The sequence below is a fragment of the Cavia porcellus genome, unplaced genomic scaffold (assembly GCF_034190915.1).
Source record: "Cavia porcellus strain 051 isolate PalLab524CR breed Dunkin Hartley unplaced genomic scaffold, mCavPor4.1 scaffold_25, whole genome shotgun sequence".
In the NCBI taxonomy this organism is placed as follows: domain Eukaryota; kingdom Metazoa; phylum Chordata; class Mammalia; order Rodentia; family Caviidae; genus Cavia; species Cavia porcellus.
In genome coordinates this window covers 12,388,581-12,405,232 of record NW_026947508.1, presented here as the reverse complement: position 1 = coordinate 12,405,232, position 16,652 = coordinate 12,388,581, and the positions used below count along the sequence as shown (strand labels likewise).

The window sequence follows — 16,652 nt, the reverse complement described above, 5'->3', positions numbered from 1 at the left end:
ATGGCCCCCTTAACCCTTCATCCCCAGCCTCATCCCTCACATCTGTCAAGTGCACTGGAAGGGCAGTTCAGCCCTGTAATCCCAGCACTCAGGAGGCTGAAGCAGGAGGGTCACTGCAAGTTTGAGGCCAGGCTGAGCTACATAGCAAGACTCAGTCTTGGGGAAAAAAAGCACTGGAAAGCCTGTCCTGGGGACAGACACAGCTGCAAGTAAAACCAAGCTCTCTGTAGACTGACGCCGAGTCACCGGATGCAGATTAACAAAGTGCTGTTCCTAAGCTGCTTGGTGGCAGCTCTTGGATTCAAGCCCATCTGTGACCCAAGGCCATGTCCAGGAGCCCAGCTCCTCCGACACCCGGGGCCACCCAAATCCAATCAGAGCTCGGGTCCATGTCCCAGCTGGCAGCTGTCCTGGTTGCTGTCCTTAGGGAAGTCCCACCCGAGCCCACCCTCGGGTAGATGGCTCTCCCCAGCAGGCTGAGGTCACTAAGCAAGCTGCTCCACACTGTGTCCACTCAGGTGTCAACATGGTGGCATCTGGGGTTGCACACACTTGCTGCTCTCACAGTGACCCCGTGAGATGGACACAGGAGCCCATTTTATACGGCCAGGTCTGTGGGCTGCTGACCCTGCAGGGCCTTGGAGCAGGGATTGTAAGGAGCACTGTGCATGGCCCGGAACAGCTCAGGACAGGGCCTGTGCCCGTGGTCTCAGCAGACAGCAAAGAACGGCTGGACCCTGCTGGTCACCCACCACCATCAACCCCAAGGGTTGGGATCAGGGCTGCCTCTGGGCCCAGCTCCCTTCTCCCGGCTTGCACAGAGTCCTGGGGGGGCCATCACCTGGGCTGGCGGCATGGCCACAGTGGCTAAGCCTCCTCAGTGACACCCTAGATTTAACACCACTTGGTTAGGCAGATGGAAACGGGAGGCGGTGGGTCCTGGAGTGGGCACTGGCATTGCTGACTTTAAGAGCAGCCCAGCCTGCCTCTCAAGCCACACCTGAGGCCTACTAGACTGTCCCCACCCTGGGAGACTAGGAACCCCCACTCACCAAGGCCAGTGGCCCACTGGGCATTGTGCCACCCAGCAGCTACCAAGGGAATCCCCCCCCCCTTCTTCCTAAAGCCACCTGAGCCCAATGTATTCTGTTTTCTAGGTTACATAATTTCACTCCAGCCACTTTTTAAGACAGGCTCTTGCAGTCTAGTTCAGGCTGGCCTTGAAGTCACTCCTGTAAGTAATCCAGGCTGGTCTTGAACGCACGGCAATCCTGCTTCAGCCTCCCAACTGCTGGGATTAGAGGTACACACCACCAGCTTGGCTCACCCACTTATTACAAGGAAATTAATGAGGAAGGGCAAGTAGGATTCAGCCAGATCCCCATTTCTGCACTGACAGGAGCCAGGCAGCCCCGGCACAGCTCCAAGGGGAGCCCTCAGCTGGCACACAGCCCTTCCCCAGAGCAAGGAGGTGGCCTCCTAAGTGCACTCAAAACAGCGAGACCTTTATTGGCTCTTCAGTAAACAGAGCTGAAGACCAGTTTTCCATCTCCCCCTTCCAGGAGGTTTGAGCTGGTAGCATCTGCCACCCTACTGGACCTGAAGGACAGGGGTAACCAGGGCAAGGGAAGCACTGCCTCGGCTCTCCAGCCACCCCCACAAATGGCCCAGGAATCATGCTGCTGCGTGGTGATAGTGGGATATTGGTGCAGGGCAGGGCTGGGCAGCTCCAGGGCTGAGGCTAAGGCACCATATTCCACCACTTGAAGGCAAAGGGCATCCGGCGGATGTTGGTACAGGCGCAAGGATCTCCGACACACGTCAGGTAGCACTCAAAGTCATCAATGAAGGTGCACTTGAGGCCCAGGGGCTCCAGTAAGTGGCAAATCTTTTCCTCCAGGCAACAGGTGCCCTTGATTTGTGGCCCAAAAGGCTTGGGGATCCCCAGATCCTTGCCCATCACAATCATTCGCAGCTGTTAATGAGTAAGGGTCAAGGGTCAGGGTCAAGGGTCAGAGCCACGGGAGAAAGGCCCCACCTATCCTCCAGGCAAGAGTGATGTGGAGTTAGAAACTCCAACTCCCTTACGGAGTGTTTGACTGAACCAGGATGACAGAGCATGCGCCACTTTGATCCAGACCTCTGCCCATACAGACATCACTAATCAATCTCAGTGAAACTGATGAGACACTAGGAAACTAAGTGGAAATCTAATACCTTTAACAGGAGCAAAACTAGTTTTACCCAGCCACGATCTGGCCTTGACTTGTATATTCCTGTTACGCTGGTTTTTGTCTTGGCTATGCTACTTCCTGTTACCTCTACCACTCTGTCCTCTTCACCCCAGCCCTACCCATTGACTTCTGCCCCCCTCTCAGCTCCTCCCCACCATGCAGACCTGGCTCCAGGGGCTAAGGTGGGCTTGGCCACACTGATCTGTTAGAAGACACCAGCAAGGTGGTGACCAGCAAGGGCAGGGCGGGGAGAAGCCTGTATCCCCAGAACCACAGAGGTCAGCAGGTGGTTAAAGCACTGATGCGAACACCTCAGAACCCACTTGAGGCCATGTGATGGGTCACAGTTCATACAGAAAAAGGAGCAGACACAGCCCCTGTCCCCATCCCTCTCTGACCTCTCGCTCTAGTCCTTTCATACATTTGAGTACCGCCTGCTCTGGGCCCTGGTGACGGAGGACAAGAGGCCCCTAGGGAAGGTCTTTTAGCCTCTGGCTTGGCAGCATGATGTCCCCATCTGTAAAGAGGCCTCTCAGGTCTGTCTCTGCAGTTTGGGGATCAGCCAGCTGGGACTGTGACCTCCAGTCCTGCTCACGAGCACCTGGGCCTTCAGGCCCAGCTCACCTGTCCCCTGGGGCAGGGCTCCCGGCCTAAGGGGGAGGCAAGGTCCAGCTGACTTCCTCACAGGCATCACAGCTGCCTGGCCCCCAGCCCTGCAGGCCTTTGCTGTGTCTGGCAGGGTAACTTATCATCTGGCAAGATACAGATGTTAGCTGAAAAGACTCACCCTTCTCCCCTTCTCCCCCTCTCCCCTCATGCCCCAAGCTGCCAGTGGCCCTCACCACGTCAGGGAAGTAGGGCCTTGCGAAGAGTTTGCAGGGCTGCTGGTCAGAGGGGACATTGGTCAGCTCCTCCAGACAGAAGAGCTGGGGGACATCAATGATGTCTTCCTCCTGCAAGCCTAGCTTCTCCTTCAGGATGGCGCGGTTCAGGTGAATGCACTTCTGTGGGGTGGGAAGAGACCCTGCTCAGACCACCCACGGCCAGCACCCAGCCAGCTCCATGGGTGCTGTGGCCAGTGCACCCAGGACAGCCACCACCCGTCTGGTACCTGCCCTGTCAGGCTGGGGGGGGCTCCCTGGTTTGCAAAAGGCAAAACACTGCCATGCTGGGCACAGAGCACTGCTAGGCACCAAGAGAACGTAGTGAGATACCGTTCCACTCTGGGCCCGTGGACAGGAAGCTCCCCTCTTCTCCAGGCCTCAGTTTCCCCTTCTAGAGGCTGCATGATTGCTCCTGGGGACTCTGTTTTGCAGCCAATGATGCCCAGTCTAAGACAGGGAACCTGGCGACCCTAATCACCATCTTGGGACTGCTGTGACAATAGCCACTTCATCCAAGAAGCACCAGGGCAGCCCTCGTTGGTTTCAGTATGACAGCAAGAGCTTCTCGGGAAGAGGTGGCCGGCCTCTGCCAGGGGTCTGAGCTGTGTGACTGTTCCCAGGGGTGCCCAAGCAGCACAACCCGCAGAGCATGAGCTCTGACGCCCACCTGGACACAGACCCAGGTCCGCCTCATCTTAAGCCAGTGCCTCTGCCGCCATCCCCCCTGCCCTCATATGGAGGCTGGGTGCTCCATGTCCTCGAGGTTCTAAGAGGCAGCCCCCACGATGCCCAGGCCACAGCAGCAGCTCAGCCGAGAGCTGGTCCAGACTGTCGGGGCCTTTCCCACAACTTGGAAAAGGTGAGGCGAGCACTCCTGACGTGCAGGGTAGGAAGCCAGTGAGTGAGCTGACTGTCCCACCCTGACAAGTCATCCCCCATCCTCCTCCGTCCTGGGAGTCTGGGATGCAGCCTGTGTGAGAGGCTGGAGGACAGAAAGGGACGTCCCCCCACCCTGGCCCCCTACCTCCACATAGTTGTTCTGATTTCTCATAGTTTGGTCGGCAAGAAGTTGGTTGATGGTTTTGGCCTCCCTTCCTGTAAGAGGGACGAGGACAGGCAGGTCAGGGCAAGGGGTGTGCTGTCCAGAGCTGGGCATGGCCAGCAGGTGACAGCCAGCCAGCCAGTGACAGGGCTGCTAGGCCCCGGGGTCCAACCCAAGTCCAGAGTCTGACATAGATAGAGGTCAGATGTGTGATACAGAGTGTGATTACTGAGGGTCTAGGGGATGTCCTGACACCCTGCCCTGTTTTTTGGGAAAACTCCTTTATCTGTCCCTGACACATCTGGGTCAGAATGTCCACCGCACCAGCCATGCCATCTCTGCGTGTCCACTTATGTTTCCCCGAGGAGGGCCCAAGTGCTCATGCAGCACTCCCTGAAGGGGGCCGGACCCCAGCCAAGGAGTCCACCTGAGGCCAGGCATCTGGGCCTGGAGCCGGCTCGGCTTCTCGGAGGGATCCCTTACCGTTAGCGTGCAGCGTGTCAGGGTTGACACCGCCAAACAGAACTGAGCCCCCGAAGCCCTCCTCCTGCTTCTCACGGAACAGATTGTAGCAGGCGCAGGGGCTGGCCAGCAGCAGGCGGAAGCCCTGGGAACCGAGCCTCGGGTCACAGGCCTGCACCCACCGCGGCAATGTCCGCGGGTGGCCGCTAGGAGGCGCCCCCACCACGGACCTTGGAGTCGTTGCTCTTGTCTTCCACCGGGACGAAGCACATGAACTCGTCCACGTGGCCGGTCATCAGCCAGTCTGAGAAGAGCTCCACGGGCGCCTGGACCTGCTGCGCATACAGGAAGTCCCGGAGGTTCTTGCTCATGGCCCGGCCTTCGGAGCTGGGGAGGAGACAGATGCAGCCCGCGTCGGCCTGGCTGCTGGCCGAGTCAGCTGCTGCGACCCTCTGTGGGGTGCTTAAAAATCCCTTCCTCTGACCCAGCTCGAGATGGAGCTGACCTATACCACACAGATTGAATCTGGGGCACCGGGTCGCCTGGCTTTAGGCTAAGGGACCAAGAAATCCAGTCGCATGTTTTGTGCAAACAGGATCTCGCGTGGTCCATTTGCTAAATTTCTGCTTTAAACTCTGGAATCACCACGGAATGAACAATTTGCTTTTCCTATGTTTAGTCTCCTATGTGAGCCAAAGGCTCAAACATCTGTATTTTGTATGAGAAATGGTCCAGAGTAGACTCCAGCTGAGGTCCAGGGAGACTCAGAATCCGGTCACCTGTGGACCTGTCAGCTCACCTAGGGTAGAAGCTGCTGCCGAAGAGGACTCTGCCCAAGGGGTACTCTTTCCCCTGGGCCTTGACAGGCGGGGACACCATCAGGTTTCCGATGGTATCCAAGCTGGCCACCGTGTGGTCTGTGATGTTTTGGATCAGGTAGCCAACGCCAGGGCTCTGGAAGGGAACCCCACGGGAGTAGGGGGTGTTAGAAGTGGGGGTGGTGGCAGTGAACCCTGATCTTATTTTTGTCTTTGAGACAGGGTCTTCCTATGCAGTTCAGGCTGGCCTCGAGCTCACTTTGTAGCCTAGGCTGGTCTTGAATTCACAATGATCCTCCTGTCTCAGCCTCCTGAGTGCTGGGATTACAGATGTGAGCCACCATGCTTGACTCTGATCTTCTAAGCGGTCTCCTGCCTTACTTACACATTATCTGGGCCACCTGCACCTCCCCCGCCCCCTGGAAACCCCCCCATCATTTCCGGGCAAATGCCCGGCCTGAGAGGTTGGACTGTATTCATATCAGCTAAACCAAGCCCCACACCAGTGCATATTTCATGGGGAACTCATCAGGCGTGGTGGTCCGAGGGGTGTCAAGAACAAAGGACATCATTTTGTTGGGTGTCTCGGTGTAGCAGAAGGCCATCTCATCCTGGAAAAGACAGGGAGACCGAGGTCATCTCACTCCAGCAGCTCGTGCTCATGTCCAATCTGTGGGCCCCCTCTAGAGACAGTGCCAACAAACCCTCCCTCTGCCAACTCCTGTCCAGCCCTCAAAACCCAGCTCAGGTACCCTTTCCTAACCTGTTCTCATTCAAGTTTGAAATGTGAGTCATCTAAAGTCTTCCCTCTTCCTCCCCATCCAAAATGACAGCTTTGGGGGCTTTACCTCACTATGCTCTGAGCCCCCTCATGTCTGGTCCCCTGGGGAGGCTACCAGGTTGTCTTCTCCCACTGCCAATCTCCCCCTGCCCAAATCTGTCCCCTACATCCTGCCCAGGGGTCTTTTCAAAACCCAAACCAGTTATTCCCTTTCAAGACAAGGTCTTGCCGAGCTACACAGGCTGGCTTTGAACTTGAGCTTCTCCTGCCCTAGGCCTCTTGAGCAGCTGGAATTACAGGCGTGGCTCACCACATCTGACCTCAGCTTTTACACCCAATTTGTTGCTTTTAATGTCATTCCATCTTACTTTGGTTGTTTCTGTTCTTTAACCTGAACCGCAGTGCGGCTCCCACCGAGCTGACCACTTCCCATAGCATGGCCATGCAGGTACCCTTTCCCATTTCTAGCCTGCCCACGACCACACATGCCAGCTCATTTAAGGCTCATCTGAGGCTTTTCCTGGCATTGGTGCCTAGCGTGGCCTCACACTGCAGTAGCTCACCATTTGTCTCATTTCCAGGCTTGTCTGCACAGGGCCACCTGTCCCCTCCTACCTTAGAGGGGTACAACATCCAGCGTATGGCACCCCAGCACCAAAGCAGACCTGGCTCTGGCCCTGGTACTGTGCTGTGGCAGGGCAGGCCCGGCCCTGCAGCCTGGCTCTGACCCTACAGTGGAAGGCAGCAGACCCCCCCAGGGCCTGGAGCACATGGGGCCCGAGGGGGAAAGAATTTGGACTCCAAGCTTTATCCCTCAAAGGCTAGGACTCAGGTGTGTCACTTCTGAGCCTCTGATCAAGTCCTAGAGACAAAGATGCCTCCACCAAAGTCCTTATCCAGGGCATGAACCCCTGTCCCCTGCATGCCAGGCTGTGGGAAGTGAGGTGTTACCTGCAGCCACCTGCCCATGCGGTTGAAGTCCTCATAGACAGATGCCACCTGGCTGTCAGATTTCTCACTCAGCGCTGTCACTGCATCCACGAAGCCCTGGATCTTCACATCTCTGCGTGGGAGATTGGCCTGCTTAGGGAGGGCCTCCTAGGACCCCCAGAGAGAACCGCTGTCCCCACAAGTGAATGGAGCCACTGTCCCCTCAGGGTACAGCCTGCTAGGCGGGCGCTCTACGGGGAACTATACCCCCTAAGCCCGAACCAGCATTTTCCACCTTAGCCCCTTCTGAGGGTCACCCCACTTCTAACACCTAAACCTGGAGTCCTGTCCTGACCTCCACTTTCCTCTGGTGCCCTCCCAGCTCCCTGGCCAGCAGCCCGACCTCACTGTCATTTCAGTCATCATTCCTCCACCTCCCTCCGCAGCCAGGGTGGACTCTCCGCCCCTCTTGGTAGCCGCACCCTCCACCTTCATCCTGGGCGCCCTCCCTGGCCAACCCCCGACACTGATCGGACCCAGGTTCTGTGTTACTCCTCCTTAGAAGGTCCAGTTACCCAGAATAGCAGGAGAGGGGACCGCCACTCATGCCTGCTCAGACACCCTGCTGAACCCGGGAGAGGGACCAGGTGTCCTGTGCCCATCCTGCTACCTGGGCTCCTGTGGTTGCGGGCTTCCTATCAACTTCCCTTCTGAGTCATTAACATCTCTGCCTCCCACCTTTCAAAACAGCCCGCCTGCCAGGCATCTGCTAGGATATCGGGAGGCAGCTGGTGTGGAGCTGGGCAGAACAGCTCCCCCTGCAGTGGACGCCTGGCTACAGCCAGGCTCCGCCCACTCCAGCCTGAGCCTGGGCAGCGTGGACACTGGCTTAGGGCCATTCATTTATACCCTGGCCTTTCCACACGGCCAGAGCGACCCTGCCAGAGAACCCTTGATTCTTCCTACCAGTGTCTCCCCAGGATCCTTCTCCCTCAGTGCGTGGCCACACAGATCCTGTCACCTGCCGGCCACAGGCATGCGAGGACAGTGGCTCAAGAGGCTGCTGAATGCCTGAGTGACAGGTAGCTTCCCCTTCCCTGGGCCCAGCAGACACTGAAATGTCAGCCTAGGAGAAACGTTAACAAGACAGAGGGACCAGGGCACCTACAGGATGACAGGGGACCCTGCTGCTGTCCTGCTGCAGGCAGCCCGGAGATGGGCCAGCTTTGCAGCACTATTTCTGCAGTTCTGGTACAGCATGACCTCTGAGCCTTTGCCCTGGTGCATGGGCCCAAAGGTTCTGCTCATTTTGCCCCCAACCCTCTGGGGGTCCAGAGAGCCAGGAGTCCCCTTGCTCTCTGCAAAATGCTCATCCATACCTCTCTCCCCTTTTCCCTTGGTTTGTAGCCCATAATGTTACCCAAAACTTTGTGTGCCCCCCGGCCCCCCAACTCCAAACAAGAGCTGGGGAGACAGCTTCATTCACTGGGTCCATCCCAAGCCTCAGTATGCAAGCACCTGTCAGATGGTGGTCTTGTGGGGTGGCCTCTAACCACCCTGCAGACACTGTAGCTACCAGGGAAGGAGGCTGCCGGCAGCCTGAGGACCTCTTACCTGTACAGGTACATTTCTAGTGGCATCTGGGTGCTGGGGGTGAAGATGCAGGGAGCCACCCGGAACACCACTGTGTCCTTGTACACTGGGGTCTCAGGAATCGACTGCAACGTAAGACAAGGTCCTGGCAGTGACCTGGCTTCACATCCCCTCGCCTCCTCTTTTTGCACCCCCGGACTTTCAGCCCAGGTCACCACAGATCTCACTGCCTTCCACCACTTTCTCTGGAAACCTTAATGCTACCTTCCCCCCACCACCCCGCTCTGGGAGACGCTTCTCCCTCTACCTTGCCCCCTGCCTATGGTTCCTGTCTCCTGGGCAACATACCGGGCCTGGAGGATCCTCGATCAGGGAGATGGAGAAGGAGATCAGACCCGAGAAGCTGGCAGATGGGAACTCTAGCGCCTCCACATAGAAGGTCTCCTCAAGGTTTTCCAGAGGTGTAAAGGTATAGGAGCTACGGTCTGGTCCCAGCACAACCTGAAAGACGCCGCTGGTGGACTCTCCTGGGTCAAAGGGAGAAGGGGCCGTCAGCCACTGGAGCAGCTGAGCTGCAGTGCCCACATCTGACAGTAGAGGGTGCCAGCTCACTCCTCTGGTTAGACACCAGGCGGGGCTTCAGGAGGACAAACGTGGAGCAGTCCTCCTGCCTCAGCCTCCTGCGGCTGGCATGTGCCACTATGTTTAGCAATGCTAGGAAGATAAAGGCAAAACAGTATGTGCATAGGTGGGTATCTTCCCTTCCTCCAGAGGTTTATTTTAGGTCACATTTTTAGTCCCCAGTTTGTCGGCCCCAAGGCAAGCAGGCAGGGGTAAAGGCCTGGATGGAGGAGAGCAGGTGACCTACAGCAGCCAGGAAGCAGAGGGTTAAGGGAGGAACCAGAGAGAGATCCCACCTTCACGTCACACCCACAGTGACTTCCAACCAGCTCCAGCTCCCAACAGTAAGTTAGCCATAAAGCCCCTGTAACCCAATCGCCTCCCAAAAGTCTCGCCTAGGAGTGCGTGAGGCTTTTGGAGGTGCCCCTAGATATGAACTCTGGCCCCCAAAACACGCACATCTCTTCATGCCAAATCCATTTAGTCTATCTTCAAGTTGCTAAAGTCCTAACACTTCCAGCATGGCTGATAAGTCCAAAGCCTTTCCCTGAGACTAAGGCAAATTTTAATGGAGCCTCTTAAAAAAAAAAAAATTAATCAACTTCAATGCTGCCAACACACAGAGGCCCCGGCCACCGTTTCCTTTCTAAAAGGGAATGAAAGTTCCCCCCAGCGCCTCCGGTTTCCTCCCTGAGCACCGTCCATGAGGCCTCCAAGCTGTCCAAACCTGGTGGTCTCATGGGTCCAGAGTAGCCCCTATGTCCTGAATCAGACCTAAAACCTCAGGTCTGGAGGTCATCTCCAGGTCCAGCTCTGACCCACAAGAAGAGCCGGAGAGAACGGTGTGCACAGGACCCAAGGAGCTCCACTGCTGGCGAGAGCCAGTGCTCTCCGAGCACAGACACGCTGTAAGCCACAGCACTCCCTGCCCTGCTGAGGCCAAGACTGGCTTTAAAAGGCAGTGGGGCACAGTGGCCTAAGCCTCCCAGAGCCAAGAGTGAGGTCTCAAGTTGAGAACTTTTGAGACCTTAGACTAAGCCATAAAGGAAAGTCAGGAGACTCTGCACGAGTGTTTACCCAGACAAACCCACCTTTGTGCCCAGCAGCCCTCAGCCACCACCTGAGGACCCGGCATGGCACCTGCCACAGAGAGATGGGCAGTGCATGATGTGGCCGCTGGCACGTAAGTGCCATTGTGATAGTCACACTGGCTTCTTGGTCTCTGGAATTCTAGGATTTTAACGTTTTGGGGTCTTGGCAAAGAATGACTTTGCCAAGTCATTCCTCCAGCAGGAGTTATGGGAGGGGGATGTCACCTCGGCACGGGGCAGTTCTCACGTCCCAGCTAAAAGGACCCTGTGGACAGCTGCCTCACCTTGTGGCCAGTAGACTCTGGTCTTCTCGGCTTCTTCTGCAGAGGTGTGGAGGACCAGATGGTAGTTCTTTAAGGCACAGTTGGGGCCATTGACATTCAGGGTCATCTGGGATAGATCCTTTATATCTGAGCAAAGGCGAGGCAAAGGGACTGGGGTGATGTGGGGGTGGGGGCCTGCATGGAGGAGGACGGAGGACCCTCTGCCTCCCGTGCTGCTCCCTACACAGCCAGCGGCAAGCTACCAACCTCAGAGACCCTCTGAAGCCAGGGAGCCGCTTACCCCGGCCCCCCACCACCCAGCTCACCTCTACCCTTGGGGTAATCCCAGGTATTGTTTGTGTCTGACAAGACCAGAATCCCACCCCAAGTCAGGATCAGGTCCAAGACTGTTTTTGCCTAAGGTAGGCAGTGTCCCTATCCCAGGCTCTCAGGAGGACGTTTCTGTGCAACACTGTTTAGGTCTTCAGTCTCAACCACCCAGTGAAGCCAGTCTGTCCCCACACATCAGAGACGGAGAAACAAGACCAGGGTAGTTAATGCGCTCGAATTCACAGCTGGAAAATTATTGTTGGCAGACACCACAGCCCATGTTCTTTCTGAGCAACTGTGAGCACCCACAAGGGACAATTCATCATCATCATCACAGTTTGCTGGGGGTGGGACCTGCCATGCTAAGCAAGAGCTCTTCCCCAGCTAAGAGATTTGATTAAGCTGGGCATGGCCGTGGCACAGGCCTGTAATCCCAACTCAGAAGCTAAGGCAAGAGAATTCCAAGTTTGAGCCTGATCTGGGCAGTTTACAATTGACTCTTATAATCCCAGCCCTGAGAAGGCTCAGGCAGGGCCATCGCCAGAGTTCAAAGCCAGCCTGAACTACATAAGAGACAAAAAAGAGTTGGAGGCGTTTCTTAGTGCTGAGGCCCCTAGGTTCAATCCTTAGTTTAGAAGAAAAATAGGATTTGATCAACCTAGAAGGGAGACCCACAGCAGTAAAAGGTGGGGAGAGGCGGGGTCTACCTTCTGACACCACCATCTTGCTCTCCTGCCTCAGGTCGGCCGGGCTGCAGTTCACAAGCAGGACGGCGCCCCAGCCGCTGGGTCCCCACACCCACTTTTCCTGCAACAATAGGAAACTTAGGCTCAGGAAGAAGCCATGAGCCCTGAGCAGAGCAGAGCCTCTCCAGGTCTCTGGGGGCGTCTGGGACAGTGTGAGGCAGGGAATCTGTAGGGGCATGAAGGGGGTGCTGAGCAGGCACCCCCAGAGCCAAGAGAAGAGAGACAGACATTGGTTACAGGTTGCCAGCCCCCTATACACCTCGCTTCAGCGTTAGGGAAGTGGGGGTAGGAGAGACATCCTGCCTGATGGTAACAGCTGACCATGTCTTATGGACCGTATGACTGGCCTAGCAGTGGAGCTGGTCATCCTAGCCTTGCATGCTAGCTAGCTTTTGAGCAAGCCAGAAATTAAAGTCTTTACTTGCAGTAGAGCAATTAAACCTTAGATACCCCAAAGCTCGGTGAAAAAGCAGGCCTGTATCTCAGCCCAGCCCACGCCTCTATCACAGCAGCCTCACCTTGATCTGCTTGTTGATTGGCATCTCTTGTTGCCCGTCACGGTAGACATCTGTCTGCAGGGAGACCTCTGAGAGGAGAGAGCAGGAGAGACTCAGTCACTCAGGCTGCTGGACAGGCCCCAATGCCCAAGGCTGGAACCAGGGCCATCAACCTGCAGGTGCACCATGGGGATAGAAGCCTAGGCCCATAGAAAGGCAAGGTTGGTAGCGGGGATCCCACTGGGAGACCCCAGCAGCGAGCCAGGCGAGAGGGGTGGGGGGCTTGGATCGGGGTGAGCGTGCCAGGCTGCCAGCCCAGACAGGCAGGAGATGGGACACTAGTCATCCCATGCTGGAAAAAGAGGATTGGGGGTAAAGTCTGTTTAATTTGGGAGTCACCAAGATAGAACCCAGAAACAATGGTGGACGGGCAACTTCTAAGTGGAGCACATGGCTGATGCCCGGCTAGCAGCCCTGGGAGTCTGAAGGAGACAGAGAGACCCACGCAGGCCTGAAACCTCACCAGGAAGCTGGCAAATCCAGGCCCATGAGGCCCTGAGGAGGGAGAGGCTGCAGGGTCCAAGTGGTCAAGGTGGACACAAGTGTACCAACTACTGCCAGAATGGGAAGAGAAGGTGGAGCAGGTGGCAGTGTAGGAATGAAGGCAGAGCCCCAGCTAGGAGCACTGGTGGCAGTGGGCATTAGATCTGAATAGATTCAAGGGGAACCTGAGGACCCGCAGCTGGCTCCCAAGAAGGGTGGTGCCTCACATTGAAAGATAACAGAATGGATTTGACAATGGTGACATCTTAATTCCTGCCAGCGTGTGTCCCAGCAAAGAAGGTGGGTAGTGGCTTCTCTCCCTAGCAAGAACTGGAAGCAGCAGGAGGTGGAATGGAGGTACGGACAGGAGCAGGTGGGCAGGAGAGCCAGGTGTGAGGGGCTGACTGCTCCCACTCCGAGAACCAGGTCAGCGGGCGAGAGGATGGGGAGGCTGTGTGGAGGGGTCTCACCCGAGCCCCTTTGGGCTTCGAGGCAGTGTCTTGTTTTGCAAAGAGCCCCTCAGACTTCCTCCCGCTCGGCGAGGGCCCCCGGCTCTCCACCGTGCGGGTGAGGCTCACCGATGCCAGTGAGGTACAGCACTGCAGTGGCCAATGGGGCCTCCTCGTTGGCACGGTAGTACGACACCAGCACCTGTGGAGACAGTGCCCAGAGCCCGTGGGACACCGGGCAGGGGCAGGGCCAAGCATTAGGTCACACACAGGCTTGTCTTTCTTTCCAATGTAGCGACAGGTCTTGCTAAATTGCCCAGGCAGGGCTCAAACTTGCAATCCTCCTGCCTCAGCCTCCCAGAGTTCTAAGATAGTGGGCATGTACCCGATTCCACACCCACCTCCTGCTTTTCAAAGCTCTTGAAGCAAATTGTTCAACACAAGAACACAGGTAGGGAGTGGGGATCTGGGTGTGTGTGTGGGGGTCTCTCCTGGTTCAAGCTGCCCCTAGAGAAGTGGGCACCCCTCCTGGCCCTACAGGGAGGCATCTGTCCAAGATCAAGGGTCTCAGTCTGCTGCCTACTGTGACGGTGCTGGAGGCTGAGTAGAGAACGGCCTGCAGGTGGCCTGGGCCCAGCTGGGATACATTACAGCCTCTGATCTACCAAGGAGACCTCAGTTCTTAGGCAACCATACCACTCGCCTCTCTGGGAATTCTCCAGGACATAGACAAGTGTGATTCTCAGTATCTAGCATGCACCATGCATTTAACATTGGTCACCTCCTAACTTTAGTCAGACTGCCACACCCTCCTTTTGCGAGCCACAAAGCCCATCTTTAGACCAGATTCAACAGCAGACCGGAAGCCAGTGCGGCACTCCCCGAGGCTCCTGGAGCTCAAACCTGCACTGCCAATTACTGTCTGGGACATAGCACTCCCTTCTCTGGGTGCCTCAGTTTCTCCATCTGGAAAAGGGGCCACACAGCACCCACCTCACGGGTCATCAGTCAGTAAATGAACTCAGACACACACAGCATTCACGGTTCTCAGACTTTGGCCGGACCATGCATCAGGGGGATGAGGCGTGGGGCACCCGGGCACCCATCTCTCCAGGCTCACCTTGTCTTCATCAAGCTCGGAGCTGGGCAGCACCATCCTCACCAGCGCGTGCCTGCGGTCGGATATTGAGTGCCAGATGATGCCTTTGTCCTTCCCACTGGTCACCTTGCTGTTCAGGACAACCAGCACCCTCGAGGAGCAGGTAATTGTGAAGGACTCACAGTTCATGGGGGCACACCTGGTTCACCCAGCAGGGAGACAGACGTCAGGACACCAAGGGTCCCCACCTGTGCAGCCTGGAGGCGGGAGTGACACGGCCCCATCTTCCCCGGACTGAGGTAGAAGACTATGGGTCAGCGCAGGTTTGAGGTCCCGACCCACCTCGGCCTTCCGCCACCCTCCAAGGGCCCTGTCCCCCTCCAACAACTCCAAGACAGGAGGAGCTTTTGTCAGAGCCACAAGGGATCCCCCTAGGGGACAAAGGGGTGCTGGAGGTTTGCATGGTAACCCCAGGAAAGTGGCTGAGACCAAGGCTCCTTTACCTGCTCCTCTCGGAGGGCTGCTTCCCCTTGTCACACCCAAAGGGGACAGAAGCCCTTACCTCCTTAGGGCACACAGTGTGTAACAGGCAGGGGCAGGACTGTGGGGGCCCCTAGAGACCCAAGCCAGGCCCCCAAAGCCGGGCAGCCCCTAAGGATGAAGCCCCTGCTCCCTGCTGAGCCGGCCCCGCAGAGGCCCCGAGCCTCACCCACTGACGTCCACGACGAGGCTCGTGCCCAGCACACAAACACCATGGGCAGGGTCGTCCAGGGAGAGGTGGACAACACTCTGGTTGGACATAGCGCCTCCTTCCCAGCTGACCGCCCTGAAGCCTGCACCGTAACACAGCCCCGGAGTCTCCGCTCTCCCCAGCACCCGCCCTGCCCACTCTGATATGGGGTGGAGACCTCTCCAGCCCACCCCCTCGTTAAGCCGTGGGTGGCTTCAACAGCTGCCACGTGTGACTGCTCTCTTCTTCTCCACCAAGGCTACAATTATCAGGGAATTCAGGTGTGGTGGTGCATGGCTGTAATCCCAGCACTTGGGAGGCTGAGGCAGGAGGATTGTGAATTCAAGGCCTGCATTGGAAAAGCCCATCTTAAACAAGAACAATAATCAGGAGCACTGGTTGGCACCGCAAAGCCTTAGGCCTGGCAGGCCCCAGGTGTGTCCAGTTCCCAGGTGATGAGGTGATGTGGTTCTCACAGATGTGACCCAAGTCGGGGGAATGAGTGAACGGGGAGGGGCGCCCTTCGAGGCCAGCTCACTGGTCACTGTCTAGCTCTGCCCAGCCCACAGAATAAAGATGCAGGAGTCTTTAAAATGTCTGCGTATTTCAGGATTGCTCCAACAGACCCTTCACGTTCTCAGAACAAGAAATGAAGCATCAGAGAAGCGAGGCATGATGACCGACTTACAGACTTTCTATCATGTATGCATGGGTCTGGATGTCACATTTGGCTCCATAAATTTATACAATTATTGGTCAATCAAAAGAAGAAACAGGAACTCATGTTCCTGCATAGGAAACTGACCCAGCTTCCTTCAAAATAAATGTTCATTTTTTTACCCTAAATTTGGGTTATGGTTATTCTTGAATCGGTGCCACCGTTCAAAAGTTCTAAGTTCAAAAGTAAAAAGACCCACAACATTCTCCCTGTCCCTTCCTGTGAGGGCAGCTGGTATCATTTATTTTTTGTCTTTCTATATAAATATCCTACATGACAAAGCAAATATATGTATACCTTTCTTTTTTTTTTCTTTTAACCTAAACAGTATATGATACAGAGCATTCCTTACCTTTATTTTTCTAAGGACCATTATTCTTTTAGGGTGGAGATCAACCCAGGGGTGCTCTTCCACTGAGCAATAGTCCTTTTTATTTTTTGAGACAGAGTCTGAATCGCCACATTGTCTAGGCTGGGCCAGGATTTGCGATCCTCCTGCCTCAGCCTCTGAGTAGCTGGGATTGCAGATGTGTGCCACCACACCCACGTCTTTCCTTAGGGCTGTGTGTACCATGATGTATGTCAGTGTTCCTCCAGGCTTTCTGCTTCCTGTCACTACTAAGGTCACCTGTACGGTATAAACCCAGGGCGTGGAGATTGATTGAGCTTGTTAGGCTCAGGATTTGTAGTAAACATTCCCCTCTCTGGTGGGTGGCGTTAGGCAGTGAACACAGCTGGCCCTGCTTTAGCTGCTCTTGGAGGCAGGGGCTGCCCAGGAGGACCCTAAAGACCCCGAGCTGTTGTATTGAAAGTGGCAGACT

The 16,652-nt window shown here is 56.1% G+C and overlaps 1 protein-coding gene across 1 annotated transcript; it reads right to left on the bottom strand.

Annotated features, from left to right (window-relative positions):
• Positions 1–1,484: 1,484 nt before the first annotated feature.
• On the bottom strand, positions 1,485–15,266 carry Padi6 (peptidyl arginine deiminase 6). Its single transcript, XM_063235606.1, has 16 exons — positions 15,093–15,266; positions 14,405–14,582; positions 13,414–13,486; positions 12,314–12,381; positions 11,757–11,856; positions 10,741–10,866; positions 9,093–9,271; positions 8,766–8,869; positions 7,173–7,284; positions 5,944–6,051; positions 5,422–5,576; positions 4,853–5,009; positions 4,644–4,767; positions 4,143–4,213; positions 3,077–3,238; positions 1,485–1,975 (listed from the first exon to the last, which is right to left on the bottom strand). The coding sequence occupies exons 1-16, from the start codon at positions 15,182–15,184 to the stop codon at positions 1,742–1,744; spliced, it is 2,043 nt and encodes a 680-aa protein (XP_063091676.1). The 5' UTR covers positions 15,185–15,266; the 3' UTR covers positions 1,485–1,741.
• Positions 15,267–16,652: the final 1,386 nt, after the last annotated feature.

Excerpts from the sequence above, each read along its gene's own strand:
- Padi6 (XM_063235606.1), bottom strand. The coding sequence starts at position 15,184 with ATGTCCAACCAGAGTGTTGTCCACCTCTCCCTGGACGACCCTGCCCAT. Across the intron at positions 11,857-12,313 it reads CAATCAACAAGCAGATCAAG|GAAAAGTGGGTGTGGGGACC; the intron begins GTGAGGCTGCTG and ends CTATTGTTGCAG. Across the intron at positions 8,870-9,092 it reads TCGAGGATCCTCCAGGCCCG|TCGATTCCTGAGACCCCAGT; the intron begins GTATGTTGCCCA and ends CTTACGTTGCAG.